The 24,191-nt window shown below is 46.8% G+C and overlaps 1 protein-coding gene across 10 annotated transcripts in view; it reads right to left on the bottom strand.

The window, feature by feature from the left end:
• Positions 1 to 24,191, bottom strand: part of SH3GL3 (SH3 domain containing GRB2 like 3, endophilin A3) — a 152,541-nt gene that overhangs the window by 14,088 nt on the left and 114,262 nt on the right. For 6 of the 10 annotated variants that reach the window (XM_073882188.1, XM_073882185.1, XM_025892934.2 and 3 more), the window contains 2 exons: positions 17,799 to 17,902; positions 16,533 to 16,642 (listed from right to left, as the gene is read on the bottom strand). In XM_073882188.1, the coding sequence (XP_073738289.1) occupies positions 16,533 to 16,642; positions 17,799 to 17,902 (214 nt within the window). Of the gene's footprint in view, positions 1 to 179; positions 379 to 16,532; positions 16,643 to 17,798; positions 17,903 to 24,191 lie in introns of all 10 variants that reach the window. The other 4 variants (XR_012375141.1, XR_012375140.1, XR_012375139.1 and 1 more) reach the window with 1 other exon arrangement.

A 24,191-nucleotide genomic window follows, 5' to 3' on the forward strand; every position in this document is an offset into this window, starting at 1 on the left:
TTCATTGCCTGGAGGGACCCGGGGCAGAGCATCCCCACTGAAAGGCAAGCTATGATGCCCCCTCACTCCCCCACTCCTGTTTTTTGGAAGGGAAAGGGGACAGAGTAGTGATTCATAAACTGTTGTCCACGGGCGTGCCTATCAGGGAACGAGGTATGGCGTCTGCAGAAGCTACTGACCTGAGGAGGCTCTTTGTCTTTTAGTAAATGCCCCAGACTGCTGTGCCTTTTGACTTTTTGTTCCTGCTGTTTTGTTTTTTTAGTCTTTCTCTTGCCTCCCTTGTCGCTGGGCTGCGACCTGTCACTTTTCTGCCGTCAGTGGGCCTTCCCGAAGCAGTCCCTCGGCCTTCCTAATCTGCTGCTTCCAGTCTGCTGTAGGCTAAGAAATCAGATAACCAGTTAGGTAACACGAACAGCCACCGTGGGGTGGGCTCTTGCTCGGTGGCAAGCACCGTGTGTGCCCAGCACCTCTGATCGACATGATCTTAGAATAACCCCGTGTGGTCAGGGTGATAATTCCTGTTCTCTCGAGGGGGAAACTGAGACCCAGAAGGAGGGAGTGAGAGCCAGGGCCTGGGCCTCCCTGCGACCCCACACAGCCCACCTAATGGTGAGGCCGGCAGGTGACACCCATCTGGGCCGGGTAGGCTCACATTCTGCCCACTCCCCGCTCTGAAGTCTGAAAGTTCACGCGCCCGTGAGGCTGCCGAGGAGCAGAGAGGCAGGTTCCTGTTAACGGGTGGGGTTACCCCCACCGGGAATGGGACCCAAGCCTCCCTCTGGAAGGAGACCTGGCTGTGCCTGCACCATAGGGTGACGGGGTAGTTCACCTCTTCACACACCGGGGCACAGAACGCATCCAAACTTTCCAATTTATTTCCGGTGCAGACTCCTCTCAGACACTCAATGAGTGCGTACTCCCTCCCAGCCGGGCACCCCGCTCAACCTAGGAGATACCATCTTTTTTGAATTAGAATGAACATTTTTCGTTCAAATTGTAATTTCTCTTTTCCCAATCTAAAATCTCAAGCACTCGCAGAAAAATTCTTTGGAAGCTAAACACCTTCCCTTCAGCTGACCCAGACACAGCGCTGGTGCGGAATTGTGATAAACACCACGAAAGCCATTTTGTTCACCACCTCTAACATGCTATTTTTGTCCACTGGTAATAAACTACATGGGAACTCCAGATCCCTGGTTTCTAACTCTGGATTAGGTCACCCCTGGGCCCTGATTTTCTTACCTGCAAATTTTATGCCTTAATCTGTGGTTAGTGCTACAGATTGAATATCTGCATCCCCTCCGAATTCGTACGTCGAAGCCCTAATCCCCAGGGCAGTGGCATGTGGGGCTTCCGGAAGGTGATTAGGTCATGAGGGTGACCCTCGTGAATGGAACAATGCTGCCACATCAGAACACAAGAAGATAGCCCTCCGTAAACCAGGAAGCAGACCCTCACCAGACACAGCATCTGGTGGCACTTTGATCTCGGGTCTCCCGGCCCCAGCACTGGGAGAAATAAGTGTTTGTTGGTCGAGCCCCCCGGTCTGTGGTATTCTGTTATAGCCTCCCAAGCTAACTACGACAAGTAAAGTAGCAAATTACTAAGAAAAGTCTAGCGGAAGTCTACAAACTGTCTTTCTAGAAACAGGAACACTTTATGTGTCCACAGGAGATGTGTTTTATTGAAATCCCTTGTCAGGGAAACTCAAGCTTCATCATTATACTGTAATCTATAAAAATAAGCATGTGTGATTTGTTTTAACCTGAATTCCAATCCTCCACAACTTACACAGGCTGCAGGAGATGGGTGTGAGCAGTAAGCTTTGCGCCCCCCCCCCCCGCCTTGCACAGCCTTGCTTGTCCCAAGACGTTATCTCAAAAGCTTCCTGGGATCCCTAGGTCCCGTGTTTATGGGCTGTCTTTGGCGCTCCGAGGGAAGGGAGAGCAGAAGACACACGGTGGCCTTAATCAGAGGTGGCTTCCGGGCCAATGGCGTGGAGTTCAAGCTCACAGATGGGTTTGTTTTTTTTTTTAAGATTTTACTTATTTATTTGAAAGAGAGAATGAGATAGAGAGAGAGAGCATGAGAAGGGGGAGGGTCCGAGGGAGAAGCAGACTCCCTGCTGAGCAGGGAGCCTGATGCGGGACTCGATCCCAGGACTCCGGGATCATGACCTGAGCCGAAGGCAGTCGCTTAACCAACTGAGCCACCCAGGCGCCCTCACAGATGGGTTTTGTTTGGCCTGCTCCTTGCTCCATACAGTGTGGCTTGGTTACCAATATCTAAAAGTCAGGAGATTGCACGTAAACAAATATATCATTTCTGGCTTCTCTTAAAACATCAGAAAGGTTGGCTCCTCTGGGCCCATATTCCTAGGCAACAAACAGCTGCACCTGACAGCCGGTGCCCCTTTGGACGGGGCAAGTATTCGGCACTTGGCTATAGACTCACCTCTTCCCTTTTGTGCACCTGTCGTGGAGGTCCAGTGACAGCCACCTGGTGCCAGGTCTGACCTGGCACTGCTCTCTTACGCTTCCCCAGTGTTTCTCAACCCCCTAATCTCACATTGGGGTTTACAGCTGGGGCCACACCCATGGGACAACTCCAGGGGGGTCATTCTTGTGGACTCAAACATAAAGTCCTCTGGGACTGTGCCCTATAACTGTCCTACGTGTTATCCCTGGAAACATCGACTTTTATACTATTTTTAAAAAACATAAGTACCTATATTAATATTTAGATGATGGCATTTCAAATTTTAGCCTAAAGACCAAATGCATCATCACTGCAGAGTATCAAAATTTTTAAATAGGCGGCATTTGAGATAATAAAATCATGCCATCATTTCAGCCATGTGGTATTAAAGTTCCCACTGCAAAATCAGAAGTTATGCCTTACGCTTTCCGAAAATTCTTTTTACAGACTGTTTAAAAGAATTACAGAAAGCCGGGATGCCTGGGTGGCTCAGTCGGTTAAGCGTCTGCCTTCGGCTCAAGTCATGATTCCAGCGTCCTGGGATCGAGTCCCAAGGAGCCCGCTTCTCCCTCTGCCTGCCTCTGTCTTTCTCTCTCTGATAAATAAATAAAATCTTCAAAAAAAAAAAAAAAAGAATTACAGAAAGCCATTCCCTGCAGTGAGAAAGCCTTTCCCTCTAAAGCTTCCTTGGGATGAAAAATAAGAGAGGGACTCGTTCCCCCTTCCTGAATTAGTGGCTGATGAGCAACAATAAGAATCATAGCTCACATTTCATCGATTTAAAGAAATATTTTTTTAAACAGAGAACATAAAAAATGTTCAATCGGTGCACTTCTCAAGTTTTTAAGTATGCTAAATACTCATAAAGTAGAACTGCAGCAGCCACAGCATTGGGAGGGGAAGAAACTTGCAATGTGTTCAGTCCAATCATTTCATTTAGGGACAAGTTCAAACCCGCCCAGAGAAGTTAAGAAACTCACCCAAAGTCACACAGCTAATGAGTACCAGATTCTGCGCTACACCGCAGGACTCCTGTTTCGTGGTTTCTCTCTTGTCAGTAGCACTGACCGGCCCGCCGGCTGATAAGGTACAGAAATGCATACAGGGGGCGGGCTGGTGAGAGCAAAACAAACCAGAAAGCTATGGGAAGGAAAGAAGGAAAAGCAAGAAACCTGGCCACTGAGCAGTCATTGCTGTCCCTGCTGAGTGAAAATTTTAATTTCCTCTTCGGAAATCTAGGTTAAAAAAAAAATGCATATATTTCTATTTGCAAAGTGCTCATCTCCTTCAAGTTTCGAACTTCACACTTGACTTTTGAATAAATGTTTATTTCTAATGTAATCCCAGAGATTTTTGCTCTGATGAGGGGAACGACTCAGACTCTAGACATTATTTCCAAGCCCCCTTAGCACTGTCAAGAACTTTATAAAAGTCTCTTTTACACCTGGAGGGAGTGAGAATGTCTTCATAGAAGCCATTTGAGAGATTTATTTTGCCTCGCTCTGAAATGCCCATAGCGTGCACTTGGAACCCACACGTGTTCACTACCCTCAGCCTTCCATATTTTCAAAGTCGACCTCAAGCTGGAGTGTATTAACCCTAAGTTGTAATTATATAAAGTGACACCCTCTTTAAGAACTTAAATGGGGAAAAAAAAAACCCTCATAAATAAAGGAGTTGATAAAAAATGCAAAGTATGCTTTTTCTAATTCCGTAAGTGACAATGAGGGGCCAGATGCCCATGAGCCAGTGCGGGGAAAACATGTGAGCCTAGGCTGCAAACTCCTCCACTATTTTCTTCAAAACCGAGGGTTTTCCGGGAACAACGCAGGCACACATCTCAGTCTGGGGGACTTTTCTTGGCCCTGTCATCTCTTTGGGGACACGGGAGCAGCACATGCTGAGGAAGCGTGGTGACCCCACACGCCTGGGCTTGGACGGGCTGTGCTTCCTCCAAGCCAGGGCTGAACTTGGTTCTGCCTGCAATCCATCATCTCAAGATGTGACTTCCACCACCCCCACCCCCTTCCCTGCTCCTGGCTCACTTTATTCTTTCTCTTAGGCAGCGAGAAGTGTATTATCAAAGATTCCATCTCAGTCCCACAATGGATTCTGCTTAATTGACCTGCATCCTTTCATCTCCCTCTTTTCTGTTTCTTTAGAAAGAAATGATGAAGAAAATGTTCTTGGAATGCGTTCCTGGCACAGTCCCGTGAGCTTTGCTTTAAATTGTTAGTGAAATGCTTGACATTTTTCCTTTACTTTATAAACATTATGTGCAAATCAGTCAGAATCCTAATGGAAAGTAATTTCCCATTAATACAGGCTATAAAATGCCATTTTCTTTTGAAACCGTGCCCCAAAAACAAACAGTACAGGACCCCTTTACCCTCGCAAATTCCACCCACAAATCACCGCAGCCCGATGCTGGAGTCAGGGGCTAAAGCTACTGCCAAGGGCAATTTCAGAGAGGCCTCCTGGGAAGGACAGTGGTGGAGAGTCCAGCCATTGGACACAAAGCCTTCGGAAGAGCCGTCTTTTGCACATCTGTGATCTCTGGCTGACCATCGCTCTTCTAACAACTTAATCTGCCCAGGGACCTAGCTACTGGCCAAGGAGGAGGGGGCAAAAGCACTGACATGCACAGTCTGGATGGGAAAGCCAAAGAACTCACTGTCCTATCAGCATTTTAGATGCGGACTCCCTTTGCAACCACTTGCTGGCTACAGATTCCCTGCGATCAAGAATCTTGGAAATACATCATTCCCAATGCTCTTGGACATTTTAAATGTTCCCCAGTATTCCTTCTTAAGGATATAAAGTGTAAGATCCAGAAGGTAAAGGGTCCAGCTCTGCTACTTACGGCCTCTGTGGTCTTGAGAAAATCTCACTTAACCTCTATGAGCCTCCACTTACTCATCCGTAAAACGGGCGTAATAACCACATGAGAAATGTGTAGGAAGCCTTTAGTACATTAGCTGACCGGTAGTAAGTGCAACTGCTATATTGCATTACAAAAATAACATTATTATTTGTTACTATTTTATTTTCTACTGTTACTACTTCCTTGCAATATTGTTATGGCCGTGAAATGAGATATATATATATATATCATCATCAAATAATATATACCTGGCATATTTTTGGCACTCAAATGCTACGTCCTTATGCCCTTAAGAGATACTTTAGTTAAAACACTTCTTCACTATTAATAGAGTGCCACACTTTCCACACTGCCAGTCTGAGAGGCCAAAGTTACTAACGTTACAGGTGGATGAGCACGCCCTTTATCAAAGAAGAGCCGAGTTTTCCCTCGATGAGAGCATGGCAGCTTGGGAGCTGGACCCTCGGTTCCGGGGTCGGCTAGTGTGCTCCACTCAGATACAACAGAGTGCGGGGAGGGTGGGTGATGGGCTGCCTGGGGTTGGATGCATTTTCAAAGTTTTTACTTAGTTTGTTTTTCTATCCAGCTTCTTTCCAAACAGAAATTTTGAAGTGGCTTACAATAATACACATATTCAGAATATGGTGTTTCTGGACCAGAAGTCGAAAAGCAAAGCCACAAACGCTAGGGAAACAATAGATTTTCATCTAAACAAGAGAACTTTTAAGAGTAAAAGGGGGGCATTATTAAAAACTAAACTAAAGCGACAGACACGGGACTGTCTTGGGGCAGTTCCCTTGCGCCTTTGCCAAGCAAATGAGCATACACAGTGGCCCTGACGTAAGGGGAGGAGAGGCGTGTGAGGCAGCTGCATGCATGTCAAAGGTCCCTGTGCTGGTCCTTCGCATCTGGCACTGAGCTTCCTGGGGGCCGGGAAAAACAGGGAACAAAATGTGGTGCACAGGGGCGCCTGGGTGGCTCAGTCGTTAAGCGTCTGCCTTCGGCTCAGGTCATGATCCCCAGGACCCTGGGATGGAGCCCCACATCAGGCTCCCTGCTCGGCGGGAGGCCTGCTTCTCCCTCTCCCACTCCCCCTGCTGGTGTTCTCTCTCTCTCTCTCTCTCTCTCTCTCTCTCTCTCTCTGAAAAATAAATAAAATCTAAAAAAAAATGTGGTGCACAATTTCTTTAAAGAAGGAAGTATACCTTTTCTTGAGGGCCATCAATTTTCCCATTATGAAATATACCTTTTATTCAAATATTAAAGAATATCTTGAAAACAGGAAAATATCACCCATAACCCTACTACCCTTTAACCTGGTCTACACGCAGATGTTGATTTGCAAAATTATCAGCACACTGTACTTACACCTTGGTGTCTTTCTTTTCCACTCAACCATCATACCACAAACATTTTTGTTTCTACACAATTTCCATGTGAATGCATCTGAAGAGCTGCATAATATCCCATTTGATGCACCATTATCTACTTAACCAGTATCCTACTATTGACAAATATATATAAACAAACACCGGTCATTAGGTTATTTTCACTTCTGACTTTTCATGTCTCTAGACAGCGCTGTAACAGATGGACGAATAGGCTATTGCTTAAATTACTTCCTTAGGATACATTTCTGGGAATGAAGCCACTGAGAATGCATAAATATTTTTATTAATTTCGATAGATACTGCTAAATGGATTTCCCAGTGAGTCACCCCAGGGCTCGGCAAACTATGTATGGCCTGAAGGCCAAATAATGTTTTAATGGAACACAGCCTTGCCCATTCATTTTCAGATTGTCTGTGGCCGCTTCTAACTGAGTCACATGGCTACAATAGAGGCCCCAGAGCCCACGAAGCCTAAAGGATTTACCACTTCACCCCCGACAGAAGACATCTGCCAACTCCTAAGTTACCTTAATATGCATTCCCACTAGCAGTGTGGGCATGGGCGTGGGCCACACTCTAATGGAAATGAATTATGTGGGACCCTACAGAGAGGTCAGTGGGAGACAGAACAGATGTTTTCTTCCTCAACAAACATGTAGTAGATGTCTGCGGTAGAAGCCACAAGCTAACCACCAAAACCCAAGCTTGCTTTCTTCCCCAGGAATATGGACACAGGTAGGATGCGGCTCTCCAGCTTCCCTCCCCCTCCCCAGCCTTTGCAGCCAGGTATGGCCATCACACTCTGCTCTTGCCAGGCTGGGAGTGGGAGTGATGTGAGCCACTTAGGGCTCATTTCCTAAAGAGGAATCTCCAGCCTGGGCTCCCACTCTTAATTTCTACCTTTTGAACCACTGTTTTTTGGAGTCTCTGTGGAACATTAACTACTCTTACCTAACACAACCTAGTGCCAGAAGTGGGGTGTTCTCACCATCAAGTTTGGGGTGCTCACTCGGTGGGCAGCCAGTGATGAGGAAGCAGCAGGTATAACAGGCGTGAAAGCCGCTGACCCTCGTCAGGTCATGGCAAAACATTTGGTGAAACTGTTGCCTATGATACCTTTGAAAGCATATTGCTTACCAGTAGCTCTAAAGAAAAAAGCTGGATAAAATAAAATGTTAGTGTACATGAGCCCTTCTTGGTGCATCCAGCAAATTATTATAAGAAAGACAAGAACTGCCTGGTTTGTAAGCAAAGATACAAGGGAAGAGAGAAAGATCAGAGGTGGGGTCCCAGCACGCTGAGAAAACCTAACCGCTTCTCTGTCCCAAAGAACGGAAGACAAGCCGGCTGTTATTCCAAATCATTGAGACTCTCTAAGCCAAATGAAAGACCCAGCTCTGCAGCAAAGATTAAATGAAAGGCATCACCTCCCCACTCCCACTCACCTACTGACTGAGACGGCCTCGAGGGAGCCTCCGTACCGTAAGGAAGGCTAGGCAGGAAGAGCAAGAAAGAAGATGGACTTCAGAGCTCCATCTGAGGACGGGACCTGGGGTACGGTTACCAGACCAGGAGCTGGAGATCGGAAGCGTGGTAGGTTTCTGAAGGCACCGTGTAAAAGGAAACACAAGCCTAACCTGAACACATCTGCATCCCTTCAGCCTTGACAGGCCCTCAAGGACCCCAGGCAACCGTAAGGACAAGTCCCCCAGGGGGCAGCTTTCCAAAGCCTACTTCCTCCAACGTGCAGTGAAGACACAGAAGATATGAAGGACTCCTGAGCAGGCAAATCTAGGGACCCCGGGGACAAAGGGCAAGGGAGGTCCCCTGCACCCTCCAGAGAGCAGAACCACGGTCTAATCGAGGAGCCTCGACCATGGCCAAGGGGCCTTGCCATTCCTGTCCAGCAGAATTCCATCTCTCTACACACTAGCACCTGGCTGTGTGCTTCCCATTGGCCCTGCTATGGCTGCCCAACCAGTGACCGCATCCCCCACTCGGCCACCACCCATGGTCCTCTGATTCCGTTCTCATCCCTGCTTGTGAGACTATCACTTCTGTCTTGCTGGCTTAAGAGGAAATGTCTAGCCTGGACCACTGTTCTTTCTCCCCTTCCTGCTGGCTGGCGTGGTGACGGCCAGGACAACATGGAAGCCACATGATGAAGCTGGAAGAGCTGCCATCGGCCCAGGCCCAAGTGACTCCACGGACACTGGGAGCACCACCCATCGTGGACTGCTGCATGAGTGAGAAAATCCTATTTTGTTGAGCACTGGTTACACTTTGGGGTCTTTAAAAAAAAAAAGACAGAAACGGGTATTATCCTAATACGATACAAAAGAACTCTCCAGGGTACTATGCCTGGGTGTGCTCTTGACAATATTTTAAGGAAGTCAATTTTATTCAAATAACGTCAAAGAATTTTTTTTGAGAGAGAAAAAGAGAGAGCAAATAACTTTAAATGAAATGTTACATCAAAGATGTAAATTGAAAACTAGTGCCACATGCCATAGAGACTGTAACCAGGGGACTAATTATGATGGAAAATACACAATTTTTTTTTTTTGAGAGAAAGAGCACGTGTGCGCACAACTGGGGGAAGGGCAGAGGGAGAGGGAGAATCCTCAAGCAGACTCCACGTCCACTGTAGAGCCAGATGCAGGACTCAATCCCTCGACCCTGAGATCACCACCTGAGCCGAAATCAGAAGTCAGACACTTAACTGACTGAGCCACCCAGGCACCCCTAAAATAGACAATTTTAGTAAATTCAAGCTGGGTACTCTTGCCTGCAAAAGGCTTTCAGGCCAAGGCCTATCTTCTCTGCTAAAAACCTGACGTTAAAAATATTCCAGTCCAAAACTGTGGCTTTACCTCCTTGAAATCAGAATGATGAAAAAATAATTGAGAAAAGAATCATTGTCCTATGATATAAGGTTCATTATGTCTATAGTCACTCGGCATCCAAAGCCACCTTGGGCGACAAACAGCAGAGAGACGCGTCCAGGGGGACACACACGCTGAAGGACCTGAGGGGGGTTCCTGCTGACACCACAGACTGAGTACAAGACTGCAGCCTTCCTTTCAATCTCGAATCACCATCAATTATAAAATAGGTATTTTTAAAATTTCCCAAGTGACGTTGGGAAACAAGAATGAACACGCTGGCAGACCAGAAATCGTGAAGAATGTGAGAAATAGCTGGAAAGTGGATGCGGCAGATGGAAGAAATGAAGCCCAGAATGGTTCTCGAAGATGCTCCAGAAGCGGGCCCTGAGGACACCCAAAGCCTAGAGTTGGTATGGACTGGAAGCTGGATGACTGGCTGGCGTTCCGGGAAAAGAATGGCCAGATGAGTCCTCCCATCCCAGGTCTCCACCAAGCACTGGGGAGCCCAGGCATCTGCCTCCAGGAAGGAGACATGAGGGCAGGGACCTGAACTACAAAGTCAGGGCAATGAGGACGCAAACACCCAGAAAACCAGAAACCAATGCACCTCCCTCAGCAGAGCATCCCTTATTCCCTCACAACCAGGGGAGGTGGGCAGTGGTAACAAGACACACACATAGAAAGTATGATTAATATTCTTAGAGGGACATGAAGAATCTAATGACTTCTCAAACTGCACGTTAAAATTTAAAAATCTGGCTATTGGTGCGATAAGCAGAGTAATAACCATCTCCCCACTCCCCACCCCAGATGTCCACACCCCAGCACCTGTGGATCCTTTCTTTATGTGGCAGAAGGGGATCTGCAGATGTGATGAAATTATAGATCTCGAGACGGAACGGTAACTCTGAATGATGTGGGTGGGCCCAATTTTATCACCACGTAATCACAAGGGACCTTAGAAGAGGAAGGCAGGAGAGTGACAGTCAGAGAAGGAGGTAGGACACTGCAAGCAGAAGTCAGACAGCTTGGAAGATGGTCCACTGCTGGCTTTGAACATGGAACGAGGGGCCACAAGCCACAGAATGCAGGCAGCCTCTAGAAGGTAGATGAGACAAGGTAAGAGATTCTTCCCCAGAGCCTCCTGAAAAAAACACCAACACCTTGATGTTAGGACTTCTAACCTCCAGAACCTTAAGACAGACAATAAATTTGTGTTATTTTAAGTTTATTCAATTGGAAAAAGAAATTCAATAGATGGGCGAAATAAATGAACGGGTACAAGCAAAAAAAAAAATACAGAAGGTGAAATTTTCTCAGAGAACAAAGTAAAAAGAACAAAAATCTAGAAAGCAAGAAGGAAAAGAGGAGCCAAAGAGAACGAGACGGAAGTTTCAGCATCTAATAGGATTTTAAAAAGAAAAAAATGAGAGAGAATAGATCAGGATACTTAAAGCATTAAAAAAAAAATTTCCCGTCATTAAAAACAGTATGAGTTATCAAATTTAACAATGAGAACAAAGGGAGGGGAGGGGCATATAACCGATCTTCCCATAATTCTGATAGAACTGCCATAATTCTGATAGAATTCTGAAAGAACAGGAAGAGACAACTTCATAATTACAGTCAGAGATCTCAATACCCCTTGCCTGAAAACTAATAGAAAAGACTAGACAAAATATCTACAAAGTACAGGTAACTTGAACTATGTTATCAAACAATTTGACCAAATTGGCCTTTGTAGAACCCTTCACCCAACAAGAACAGAATACATGTGCATTTCAAGCAATGAACATTTACTAAGATGGATTGTATCCTGGGTCATAAAAAGGAAGTTTCAAAAAATTTTAAAGGGTACAAGTCATTTGGAGTATGTTATCCAAGAAAAATGGAATTAATTGGAAATCTAAAACAGAAAGATAGGGAAAATCCCCCCAAATATATGGAAACTAAATAACATACCTCAAAATAAACCATAGGTTAAAGAGGATATCAAACATGAAACTAGAAACTATTTTTAAGAGGATGAAAGTGAAGGCAACATACCAAGATCTATGGGGCACTGCTAAAGCAGTACTTCGAGGGAAAAACCAGCACTAAACACACAGATTAGGATGGAAGAAAGGACTCAGTGACCTCAGCCTCAACCTTAAGAAATTAGATGAAGAAGAGCAAATGAAATCCAAAGAAGAAATGAAATGATAAAGATCAAAGTGCAACTCAATGAACTAGAAAACAGTAAACAATAGAGAATCAACGCAACAGAAAACTGGTTGTTTGAGACTGATACATCTATACACAGAGAAGACACAAATTTCCTATCAGAAAAGAGAGCCGTGACATCACTACAAAGTCTATATATAATCTTACAAGGAAAATAAGGGAATATATTAACAACTTTATCCCAATAAATCTGGCAACTTAGATGAAATGGACAAATGCCATGAAAGACACAAACTACCAAAACTCACTCAAAAAGAAACAGATAACTTCAATAGCCTCACATCTATAAGGAAATTTAATTTGTAATTAAAAACCTTTGCACAGGGAAATATTTTAAAGAGTAACTTTACAGAGAAAGCTGACAAATACTGCCTCAGCCAGGTGGTCAGCAAAAGCATCGATTACAATTAACATGAATAGTAATATTTCATGTTGATACCCTGAGAATGGCACTTGGCCTCTGTGGTCTTCCAATTTCATATCCCCAATTCCATATCACCAGTCTCATCATGAAAAAAAATATCAGACAAATCTCAACTGAGGGACATTCTACAAAATACCTGAACACTGCTCCCCAGAGCTGCCAAGCTCTTAAAAACAAAGAAAGTCTTAGAAACCATCATAGCCAAGAGGAGTCTAAGCAGATATCATGACTAAATGTAATGCACTGTCTTGGATGGGATGTTGGAACAGAAAAAGGACATTAGGTAAAAATTAAGGAAATCTGAATATAATAATGTAGCAATACAGGTTCACTAGGTGTCCCAAACTCCTAAGATGTTAATAATAAGGGAAAAAAATAATAAGGGAACAGTTTTGCGTATATAGGAATGGTGCGTACTATCTCTGCAAATTTGCTATAAATCTAAAACTATTCTAAAATTAACTGTCTTTAAAAAAAACTTTCTCACAAAGGGTTTATCCCATGAATATGATTGCTTTAATTAATTTAACAAAACTCACCTTGTTAACAAACTAAAAGAAAAAACATATTATCATTTCCATAGATGGCCAAAAAAATTCATTCCTGATAAAAACTCTCAGCAAACTATGACTGGAAGGGAATTCTATCTGATAGAAGGCATCTATGAAAAACCTACAGCTAACATCGGACTTAATTATGAGATACAGAATGTTACCCTTCTCACATCAAAAACAAGGCAAGCAGGTCCACACCAACTATTCTATTCAACATTATACTGGAGGGTCTAGCAGGTACAAAAAGGCAAGAAAAACAAATAAAAGGCATCTTAACATCCAGTAAATCTTTATTTGTAGATGACATGATCATCTATATGGAAAAACTACAGGATCTACAAAAAAGCTGCTGAAACTAATAAGTGAATTTAGCAACATGGCAGGACACAAGGCGAATATATAAAAATCAACTGTATGTCCATACATAGCAATAAAAAGTCGGTCATTGAAATTTTATAAAAATGATGTTTAAAGTCATGAAAAATATGAAGTATTGAGAGACTGATTTAAAAGTGTATAAGACTTATCTGCTGAAAACAGCAAAACATGGCAGAAAGAAATTAAGAAAACTGATGTGGAAAATAGACTATGTTCAAGACTGGAAAACTCCATGTTGTTAAGCTACAAATCCCCACTGAATTGATTCATAGATTCAACCTCAACCAAATCAAAATCTGAGCATGATCTCTTTCATAGAAATCAAAGAGCTTTGAAAAAGACCAACGTTAGAGGACTTAGCACCACCCAGCTTCAAGACTTAGGATGAAGCTAGAGTAACCAACAATAAAAAGTTGAATGACAGTGGAAACGTAATGATAGTACACTGTGTGATACAGCTGTGAATATTATTTTAATGCTCATAACATTGTAAATATTGATACAGGATATAAAAATGGAAGTTACCGCTGCGGCTTCAGAACTGTTAAAAAACAAAAATGGACGTGCAGGAGACTGCCATGTAGAAACTGCAAACACACAGACCAAATTAGAAGAGATAGGAAACTAGTTTTCACGACTCTTCATCCCAACCTTATCTATGCTATAGATGGGTCAGGAGATGGAGATCAGAAAGGGTTTTTAGAGAAATTTCTGGAGAGTCTGAAGAGGGGGGTGTGTGTTTACGTTCTTCCTAGTTCACATCAAGTCAAGGGAGACATTTAAAAAGACCCGTAAGAGGGGCGCCTGGGTGGCTCAGTCATTAAGCGTCTGCCTTCGGCTCAGGTCACGATCTCAGGATCCTGGGATCGAGCCCCGCATCGGGCTCCCTGCTCCACTGGAAGCCTGCTTCTCCCTCTCCCACTCCCCCTGCTCGTGTTCCCTCTCTCACTGTGTCTTTCTCTGTCAAATAAACAAATAAAACCTACAAAATAAAAATAAAAAGACCTATAAGAGAGCTTGAAATATGTTCCCTGGAGTTTTAAGAACAGAAGTGGTAGATGGAAAAAGAGAGGAGAAGCCAACTACAATCCCTTTGCTGACACCAGTCTTTGCCCTACAATAGGCCAGAGCTTGAGGAGGGGGAGCCCAGCTTCAAATCAAGATCCTGCATCCACACACTCAAGTGAGAGGAGGACTTACGTTACCCAAGAAGAGCCAGGTAAGTCACGGGGCTGCCCACGTCTTGACCAAGAAGTAGAGGCAATGACATTTAACACACCAGCGTGGAGTGGGGCCTTGCGCATGGTCAAAGTGATGGCGACAGGATGAAAACAGTGATTATGAGTAACTTGGAAGGAGGAAAGAGGAGGTGGGGAGAGCAGCACACGGGAGGCTGAGGACAGGGAGCGCAGTCTTCATCTGCCATATCAGGAAACCACAGACAGTATCCCAAACCACAAAATCAAGAACTAGCAATAGAAGCATATCATTTAGAACAATGGAGCTAAATACCAAACAAAGAGCCGAAAGTGGGTTCTTCTGAGAGCAGGAAATGAAGATGGGGAGAGGGTAGAAAGGGAGAGATCTGCTTTTTATTAAAGGTCTGGTAGCACCATTTTCTTTTGAGAACTATATACACAGATTAGTCCCATCATTTTTATTTTTTAATTGAAAAAGAAATCTTAAAGGATAGCAATAGTGTTGGAAGAAAATCCCACGGACGGGTGTGCTATGGAGAGGTAGTTTGAAATCCATGGGCAAATAAGTGAACTTCGACTTCAGCCTCATACAAAAATTAACTCAGAGTGGCCCATGGACTGAAATGTAACTGTGTACAACTCTGGGGAAAAAGCACAGGAGAACTTGTTCAGTCAGAGAAAGCTCAGACTTGACACCAAAAGCACGATCTTAAAAGGAAGAAATGAGAAATTACTTCACCACAATTAAAAACTTTTGATCTGTCAAAAACCCTGTTAGAAGAATAAAAAGAAGCTACAGAGTGAAAGAAAATATTTACAAACCACACATTCGTCAAAGGACTTATATTCAGAATATATAAGGAACTCTAAAATCGCAACAACAGGGGCCCCCGGCTGGCTCAGTTAGAAGAGCATCTGACTCTTGAGCTCGAGGTCATGAGTTTAAGCCCCATGTTGGGTGCAGAGATCACTTAAATTAATAAAACTTAAAAAAAAAAAAACGCAACAATAAACTGGGGAAAAAACCTATTAACAGCCCCATACGTAAAGAATGCGTATGAATCAATAAGGCAAAGTAAACAACCTAAAGGAAAAAGAATAAATTACACGAACACACAGTTCAGACCTAAGAAAATACAAATGGCAAACTGAACTACAGGGTGGGGGGAAAGTTCAGCTTCACTAGTTACCACAGAAAGGCAAAGTAAGATTGAATGCTCTTTTTAACCCATGAATGCTTAGCAAAAATGGAAGTCAAAAGACCCGGGTATGGGGAGACAGGCATTACTACATCAAGAGTAGGGTGCCCGTTTGGGAAGGTCATTTGGCAGTAGCTACTGTCATTTAACATATGCATTCACTCTAACTTAGCAATTTCACTTCCAAGGAAGACTTGCCCATCAGCACATGGAAGCAGATACAGTGTATTGCTTTTAGCAAACAACTGGAAACAACCGTAGGGTCCATTAATAGGGAAATGGTATAAATAATGGAAAGCTATGAAGCCATTAAAAAATAGGGGGACAGAGGTAGATCTATATGCATGACATGGGAATAACTCCAAGAGAAAGCAAACTGCAGAACACCACACCCGGTATGACCTTGTATTTGAAAAACAGAAAATAGTGCGAGAAACTACAGCACGACTTATACCAACTGAATGTTGTTTTTCTCCTTCAGATCATCTTATCCGAGGATGTAGCTGTGTCATGCATCTAACGAGAAAATAATGATGCAGCACTTAAGACAGTGCCTAGCATCCAGCAGGTGCCCAAGAAATGCTCGTTCAAACTTGTTTTTAAAAAAACTAGTGAAATATTTTGAACTCTTTCAAAATGTAAATACAGAGAACCAGGAAGCTCTCTGGTGCCCTGGCCAGGGTTTTAACATATCAGAAGGCAGTAAGTGGTGGAATTCTTCCTGGGGCTGGTTTTTGAAACTTGACGTTAAGTATCCAAAACCAGGAAGCAGGAAAAGGAGCATTCCTGAGAGGAAAGGGGGGTGGCAATAACCAAACAACCAAAGAAAAAAATTCAGGGTCTCACAGCAAATACAGCAGTAAGCAAAGGCCCCCGTCCGGAGCACACTGAGCCCCACAGAATGATCATCCTACCTGCTGTCTTTGCCGATGAGGTGGTGGACACCCCATTGAGCTCACTAGGACTCCTTTTGATGGGCCGTGGCTTATACTCTCGTCTGGGGACACTGGATGCAGCTGATATTCTGAAACACACATTTTAAGATCATCAGATGAAGAAAGCCGTGCTTCCAAATGTACGTTTGCACTGCCTTGGGGAGCCTACGAACTTGGGGGAGAGGTGGTGGTTGTGAATGGGGTAATTTTTACGCATGGGTTCCTAAGTAGCTCAAAGTGATAGGGGTGATATCCCCGGCATAGTTTTCCGCTATGTATTTGAAAGTGTGGGTCTCTCACAGAGTCTCTGTGGCCCCTGTCAGGTGCCAGGTTATACGGGGCGCCCAGCAACGTTAGCTGCCTTTTCTCCCCTTCTGCTCATGCAGAGAGAGAAATACACAAACGTGACCAGGTGGGCACTGCATGCATGCCTCCCCCCTCCCCCCCGCAAAGAAGTGGATGCTTCAGAGACCGGCCACACCTGAGAATTCTGCCACTGATTTAAGCAAACATCCCTCCAAATGTATTCATTATCATCCCACGTAAAACAATATTCGGTTACCAAACCTGGTCAAGAATGGGGTAGGTGTTTTTAACCCACTATATTAATTAATAGGGTTACTGGGCCTACTACATGTGATATTACTAATTTTCAGAGAAATATAGAATACATCATCATTAAAACCTAAGGGGAACAGCCATCTTCCTTTGATCATTCAGAAGGCATTTTTGACTCTTTCAGTACCTCTCTGAGTCGGTATTACAAACGTGGCCTGCTATCTGTACTGGTGAAATAGAAACACATCTTTTTTCCAGATATTTACACACTTTCTGCATAACATCGCACACTTCTCCACATCCCTACACGTTGGCAAGGAGGTACGTGCCATCACCACCCCGGCTTAAGCTCTCAAATCAGCAATGAAGCCGGGACAGCTCTGTCGGGTGAGCAGCTCCATCGGGTTGCCCTGAACACAGGTCATGGAAAAGGGCTTTCATGAAACAAAAAAGGAAAAAAGCTGCCAGATTGCTTTTCCCAGCTCTGTCCCTTTGGCCAGAGCCATGTACTTATTACTTCAGTGCTATCGACACCCAACCAACCCAACCATGAAAGCCAGCTAAGAAAATTCAAAACAGAATGGGGCGGTGGGAAGGGGCAGACGGAGGGACAGGCAGACAGAGGGACTGATTCAGATGGAGTTTACTCTGCAGCCCCGGGCTGGCAGGGCACGTGAAGGCTCTTACCGCATCTGCAGATTGCTCTGTAACTCCTGCAGGATCTCCGTGGACTGTTTGTGATAGTCTAAAGCTGCCTCTATAAACACAGCCAACTGGCTGACTTGTTCTACCTGCAGCAAAAGTGGACAATTATCCCAAGGTCTGTGTAATATTCAGAGAGAGAGAGAAAGAGAGAAAGAGAGAGAAAGAGAGAGAGAGAGAGAGAGAGAGAGAGAGAGAGAGAGGCGGGACCAGCAACAAAGACCCAGCTTCGCAGGGAAGCCCCGCGTCTTCCCCGGCTCTGGTCCATTTCATTTCCTTACACCACGTCATCATCACGCGGGTGGCAGTAGAAAGCTGTATATTCTGGAAAACCATGTTCAAATTTATTTGTGATTAAAATTTGCTTTAGCTCAATGGAAGCTGGTTTTCCCAATTAGATGACACCCTCAGGAGATTTTTGTGCTCTAAAGCTCATGGATCTGAACACAGAGATAAAGCTTTCCAATGACATGGGAAGCCAGCACTGAGTAAATGAACCTCTTCCTCAGTGAAACGTCTCTTCGGGCATCTTCTAGCTAAGTCAAATCAGGGAGCTAAGTAAATTAAGCTGTTCTCACCTAAGAACGGAAACCAGGGGAGGGTGGGCACCAGGGCAAACACTTGCCAGCTCCCTGTGTCTCGCTGCTGTCCACACAAAATCATGGCCATGAAACGTAACAGCCGAAAGGAATGAACTCTACAGCCTCTTGTATCTCTCAGTCCCTTGAATCAAGACATTTATGAAATGAATGACCAAATCTCAGTGGATGGAAAAACTAAAGTAGAAAAGTTCTATAACGTAAGAAAGGCTGGAAGACCAGGGGATGCATGGGTTGAGGGAGAGGCGTCCCCTGTGGGAGCTTCCCCCGCTTCCCCCATGCGTCTGAACAGCTGCCCCAGAAAAGCGGGATTCATGACGCTGATGTCGGCAAGCCTCGGACGCAGGACCTCTGGGTTGAGGTGATAAGGACCCCCAGCAAGAGCCCCGTGACCCCCATATCTGGAGAAGGTCACAAACCAAAATCAATCCCCCCTCTTCCAAAGCTTCCCCAAAGCCTATGCATCATTCCCACATGCTAAGCAGCTTGAGGGCGGCGTCTGCCCTGCTTATTCACCCCGTAAAAGCAACCATGGATTGGTCCACCTTCAAAGACCCAAGCTGCTTCCATTTGTTGCTACAGACCCTGCTTTGGCTGCCCTACACTCGCTTTCCCTATGCACGCATAAACACGGGCTCAGTGCACACCTAAGACACCCACGGCATTCCACTGGTGCCCCGCTGTGCTCCGCATCCAAACAAGGAAATCCCATCGTGTTACAGTCGCTTTGCTGCGCCTGGGGCCAGAAAAGCACCAAGCCTAGCCTTAAATTTCCCAAAACCCAATAAACAAAATAAAGACAGCTGGCCCCTCAGAAATTCTAAGGATTTCTTAAGTTTCACCTCTCTGGCTTTCACGTTTAAACACGTCCAGTGCCACGGCCCAACTCGACCACAGCAGAATCTGCCGAAGCAGGAACTGTGCTCCCCAGTGGGGCGGGAGCGGCGGGTCTGGTCCGATCTGTGTCACACCTCACTGCCTTCAGTAAAGTTAACTTCTATTTTAATCCCCACTTTGAGATATGTTTGACATTTCTCTTTTCAAAGGAGCAGTGAAAAAAATGAGTATTCCTGGAAACATACAGGGGGCGGGGAGAGAGGGAGGGAAAGAGCACCAGATCTCCTGTCTGCTTGGCTCAGACAAGTTATGTAATCTAGAGATGCATCTGTCACTATTCGTTGGATGGCTGACTTTGGGAAGGAAATGAATCCCAAGGCCCCTTGGGAGAGAACAGCGGTGCTGCATGGTGCCTGCATACAGTAGGTGCTCAATGCAAACTACTGGAGAGGCGGTACTGCAAAGTTCTTGCTGGCAGGGAAGCCACGTGGTGCCACAAGGGGCTTATGTGCCTCCCCGTGCCAGAAAACGGAGGCTTCCGGTTATTCCCGGGCCATAAGCAGCAAGGTGCGTGCGGGGGGTCTCTGCCTCCCAAACCCCAGGTAGGATTCAACACCTGGACAGGCAGAACCAAGGTAGCAATAAAGCCAGACCTCGCAAGTACCTGTCCGGAAGGTAAAGCGTTTCTTCCACTGGCCACACCACTCAATCTGCCAAATCCACCTGTTGACTCCGGGAAGGTCGCCTGGGATAAGACAGGTATAACTCTACTTCCGGCTGAGACCAACACTGCCCCTCTCTGGTGGCACTTTGCGAGTGAAGTGTGACCACGCACCACAGACACAGAGCTCCCGGCTCCGAGTAAAGCGCGTTCACCGTCAGGGTGGGTCACACCTGGCCAGGTGCCTGAAGCAAGAAACTCAGACTTCCCAGTAAGCTATAGGAGAAGGAGGGAGGGTCCAGGTACGGGCCACGGTGCTGGCAGATGGTGGGGCGAGGACTAGGAAGGCACCCGGGGCAAAGGAACCAGAAAGAGCTTGTGGTGGAGAGAAAAATGGCCCCCAAAGACACCCAAGCCCATCTCCCCAAAGCTGTGACTATGTCACCCTCCCGGGCAAAAGGGACTCTGTGGGTGTGATTGAGTTAAGGGTCTTGAACTAGAGGATGACCTGGGTTATCTGGGTGGCCCAGTGTCATCACAGGGTCCTAGAAGAGGGAGGCAGGAGGGTCAGAGTCGAAGAAGGAGGTACACAGGGGGAGCAGAGGCAGAGCACGAGGTGTGAAGATGCCTCATGCGGGCTTCACGGCCGATGGCACCCCACTCCACGCGTCCCCGCTCCCTCCCCCGGGGCAAGACTCGGTGTATCTCCGGGGTGTCGCCCGTGGACGCACTCTCCTTCAAAACCCTCTCGTCATGTGCAAACCAAGGGCTGATTATAAGCACATGAGGTTGTTGGGGGTACTGAGCCCTGGGGATGGAGGCAGAGCACTGACGTCCCCATACTACTGTGGACTACAAATACAAGAAGTCCCCGGGCCGTGGCCCCAGGGACACTTGAATTGGACCTGAGCCACTGGGGTGACCTGCAGACCAAGTGCCAAGGATCTGGGCTGAACCCAAAGGCAGGATGGCTCCAAGGACTGCACCTTGTAGTAAGTAAGATTAGCACTCTGCAGAAGGTGATGGACACAGCGGCCAAGTAGGAGCCGGGCTGTGACCTCTCCTCCTCAGACCCTTCAGCAACTAGTTACCACAGGACTGGTTAGCAGCCGGGTAAGTGGGTGGAGAGGCACACCCCGAAGACCACGGCACGAGGAGGGATGACAGGGATGTCAGTAGGTAACGCCCTGCACCCTCCAGATGCCTGGAATCTGCAGCGAGCCTGGCATGCAAGAATAAGGAAATGCACCTCTTCTGGAATGTGACAAGCCATGCCCTTTCACAACTGAAAATGGCATATTTCCAATGGAGAGAGCATCTTCGATCTGAATTGCGGTTATCCAAGTGATCTCTTGCTCCATCGTATCAAAGACCTCCACTCCTTCTGGACTCCCCGGAGAAGCTAGAGGAGTCCGATCTTAAACAGACGACTTTGCTAATGGGGCGAGAGCTTTACTGAGAGTTTCTGAGAAAGTCTGAGCAAGGCAATGAACTTAGTAGCCGAAATAACAGCCCCTTATGCTTCCATTCTCCACTTCAGATTCCCAAAGGGTTTCTGGCATGTAGTTGCTCACGTCGTGCCTGACATGTGTAGGTCAAGGTGACTTTCCAGGGGCAAACAGTTGAGCAGAAGTGAAACCAGAATCAGATTTCAGGTGGTTCGCTCCTTGTTGGGTGTGCCTTTCCTTCCGCGAGCCCAGTTTTTCCTAATGTACCTTGTGCCACCTGTCACCAGTCCCTTGAAACGACAGCAATAATAACAATGATGTGGAAGGTCAAACAAGTTTGAGGAACTCCCCGGTGTGCCCTGCCTTAGGAATCTCTTCGAGACCAATTTTTCACATTATCATATAAAGACTGAAAAGTCTTGGATTCAAGAAAACCTGCTTAGTTTTGTCCGCGTGAGGGTTTGGCAAACTCATTGGAGCGTAGAGACATTATTAGTGCAACCTACTACAGCCTGTGGAATGAATTTAGGAAAATGCCACCCCGGACCAAAGGAAAGAACCCAGGAATCTGCAATCCGGTAACCCCACTTATTGCAGGAGCCCACGGATGGAGGGAGGACCCGCAGGCAGGAGATGTGGACCAGGAGAGCTAGAGAAAAGTGCAGGTGTCTGGCCTCACGGGCCTGGAATGGGGATATTCTAGGTGCTCTCTCTGGCCCTTGCCAAAGTCAAAGACCTACATTCCATGATGTCAAGGGGTGAGGAATAGACTTCTCTGCAAAGACAGAAGGAGAGTGTTAACAGGCCATTCCCAAGAAATGGCGAAGGCGGGCAACCAACCTGCTCAATTTCCCGCACCCCTACCTCAGAGCGAATTGCAATGGGCACAGGGGCCCCTCTCCTAGGGGGAGCCCCGCCAGGCCTAACCCTCGGGGCTCCCGGGAAAGCTGGTGGACCAAAACACCTCCGGGCTTGCATCTGTGCACGGAATAATGATGCTAACTCCACAAGCAAGAGGTGAAGAGATGCCCAAGGTCTCCAATCCAGCTCCGACTGACAAGACAACCAAGGACTCCAGTGTGGGGCCAAAGGAGACTTCTCTTTGGTTCTCCCACTCACAACTCTGCCAAATTCAGACAGGAAAATAGACGTCAGTTTCCTTGGGAATGTCGGAGTGACCGATTCGGGTCCCTCACACCACCCCTCCCTTCTTTCCACATCACAGGTACAGGGGTGCTCTGTCTGACTGAGGAGGTCGGGGGGCCCCCAACAACCAGGGTGTCGGCACCCAGCACTGAACAGGCGATAAGTGGAGCCTGACTCTGAGGCCTGTATTCTTTAAGAATGTGGGTTTGCCAAGATCTGCCTTTCTGCTCTGCCCGCCTCACTCCCCCTACGGGCCCCAAGGTCTAGACTTCAGTCCTGGGGTAGGTAGTTAGAGTCCTATTGTGGGCCCAGGCCCAAGCTGCCCACATGGATTTCCAGAAGGTCCCATCCTCTGAGCAAGGGGCCAGTATGTGACCCTTGTTCAGCTGTCCCTGTTTGTTTCTCAGTTGGGAGAATTGAGATGTGAGGACAGATGAGCAACCAGTCCCTGGAAAGCCCCACAAATGGTCCGTTGGCCAGAAAATCCTAGGCAAGGGTTACATAATCTGCATTTGGAGATTGCAGAAAAAAACAACTCTGTGCGTCTCAGTCGGGGCTCTCCTCAAACCAGGCAGATCTCTGGCGTTATCTGGTGAAGCTTTTCTTGTGTCTTAGCCATGGCTACAAGATGTGAGGGCTGAACAAGATACCCCCCCTCCCCGTCCCCTGGAGAGTGAGACTCTGGGGTTTGAACCGTCAGTGCCAGGCAGAGATGGGCGGGTGGCGCCAGGCCACGGACACACCACCGCCCCCTTCATTCACACCACTCTGCTTATGTGACTCCTCCAGTCCCTCTTCACTCCTGCCGGGGAGGAGATCAGGGAACGTTCCTTAATTAGCAGGATGGCTTATTCTGCCCCCAAAGCCAGCTTTGCATGACCAGAGGCCCCATGTCTCAGAGTGTGTCTGGAGAGCCGAGCAGGGTGGCTTTGGTCAACTGAGAACAGAAGGAGCAGAAGTCCTAGCTGGACATGCGTAGGTCCGTGCCATCCCCTCCAGCACCACTGCCCAGGAGGCCCATAGGGTATAACTACTGGGTGTTCTCATCAGTGAAAAGGGCGGCCCCTTGGTTCCAACCTGGCTTCTGCGTCCGTTCCTCACCTAGAACGCAAAGGGGTGGCCAGCTCTGACTGACAGCCCCAAATCTCTAGCTCACGATGGTACCAGCATCTCCCACCTGTGTCTGGAGGAAGCGCCAGGCCCTCGGCTGTCTGCCACCACATCCCCGGGGAGCAGGCACGCACCTGGATGGTGGCAGGTGCCACTTCAGGTGCAAGCGCAGTCCAAGCCCCTGGACAAAGGCGGGGCCAACAGACCCACCGTGTTTACCTGGGAATTAAGACCCCAGCCATCTTTAGTGGCAGGATCGGTTCCTGGAAGAAACCCCAGCCGTCCTGAAGCATCACTCCTCTTCCTGAGCCTCCTCACCCAGAAAGACAGCAGCCAGAGATAGAAGGGGCCAAGTGGCAAAGGTTGGACAGGAGCTGGTGACGCACAGAGAGCAGGAAGTCAGGGTGCTGTGGGCTCCAGGGCCCTGGGGCTGGCCTGGGTGTAGAGAAGGGCAAGGGCGGGGCTGGGAGCTCCGTGAAAGCGTCCTCCCCCCACGCACCGCTTCTTTGTCTTCCCCACCCAGGCACCTGCTGCTGATCCCCAAACACCAGCCACCTCCGCATCCGCCTATCAGGTC

The sequence above is a fragment of the Callorhinus ursinus genome, unplaced genomic scaffold, assembly GCF_003265705.2.
Source record: "Callorhinus ursinus isolate GAN/ISIS: 27379988/994484 unplaced genomic scaffold, GSC_fseal_2.0 scaffold45, whole genome shotgun sequence".
Taxonomy (NCBI): Eukaryota; Metazoa; Chordata; class Mammalia; order Carnivora; family Otariidae; genus Callorhinus; species Callorhinus ursinus.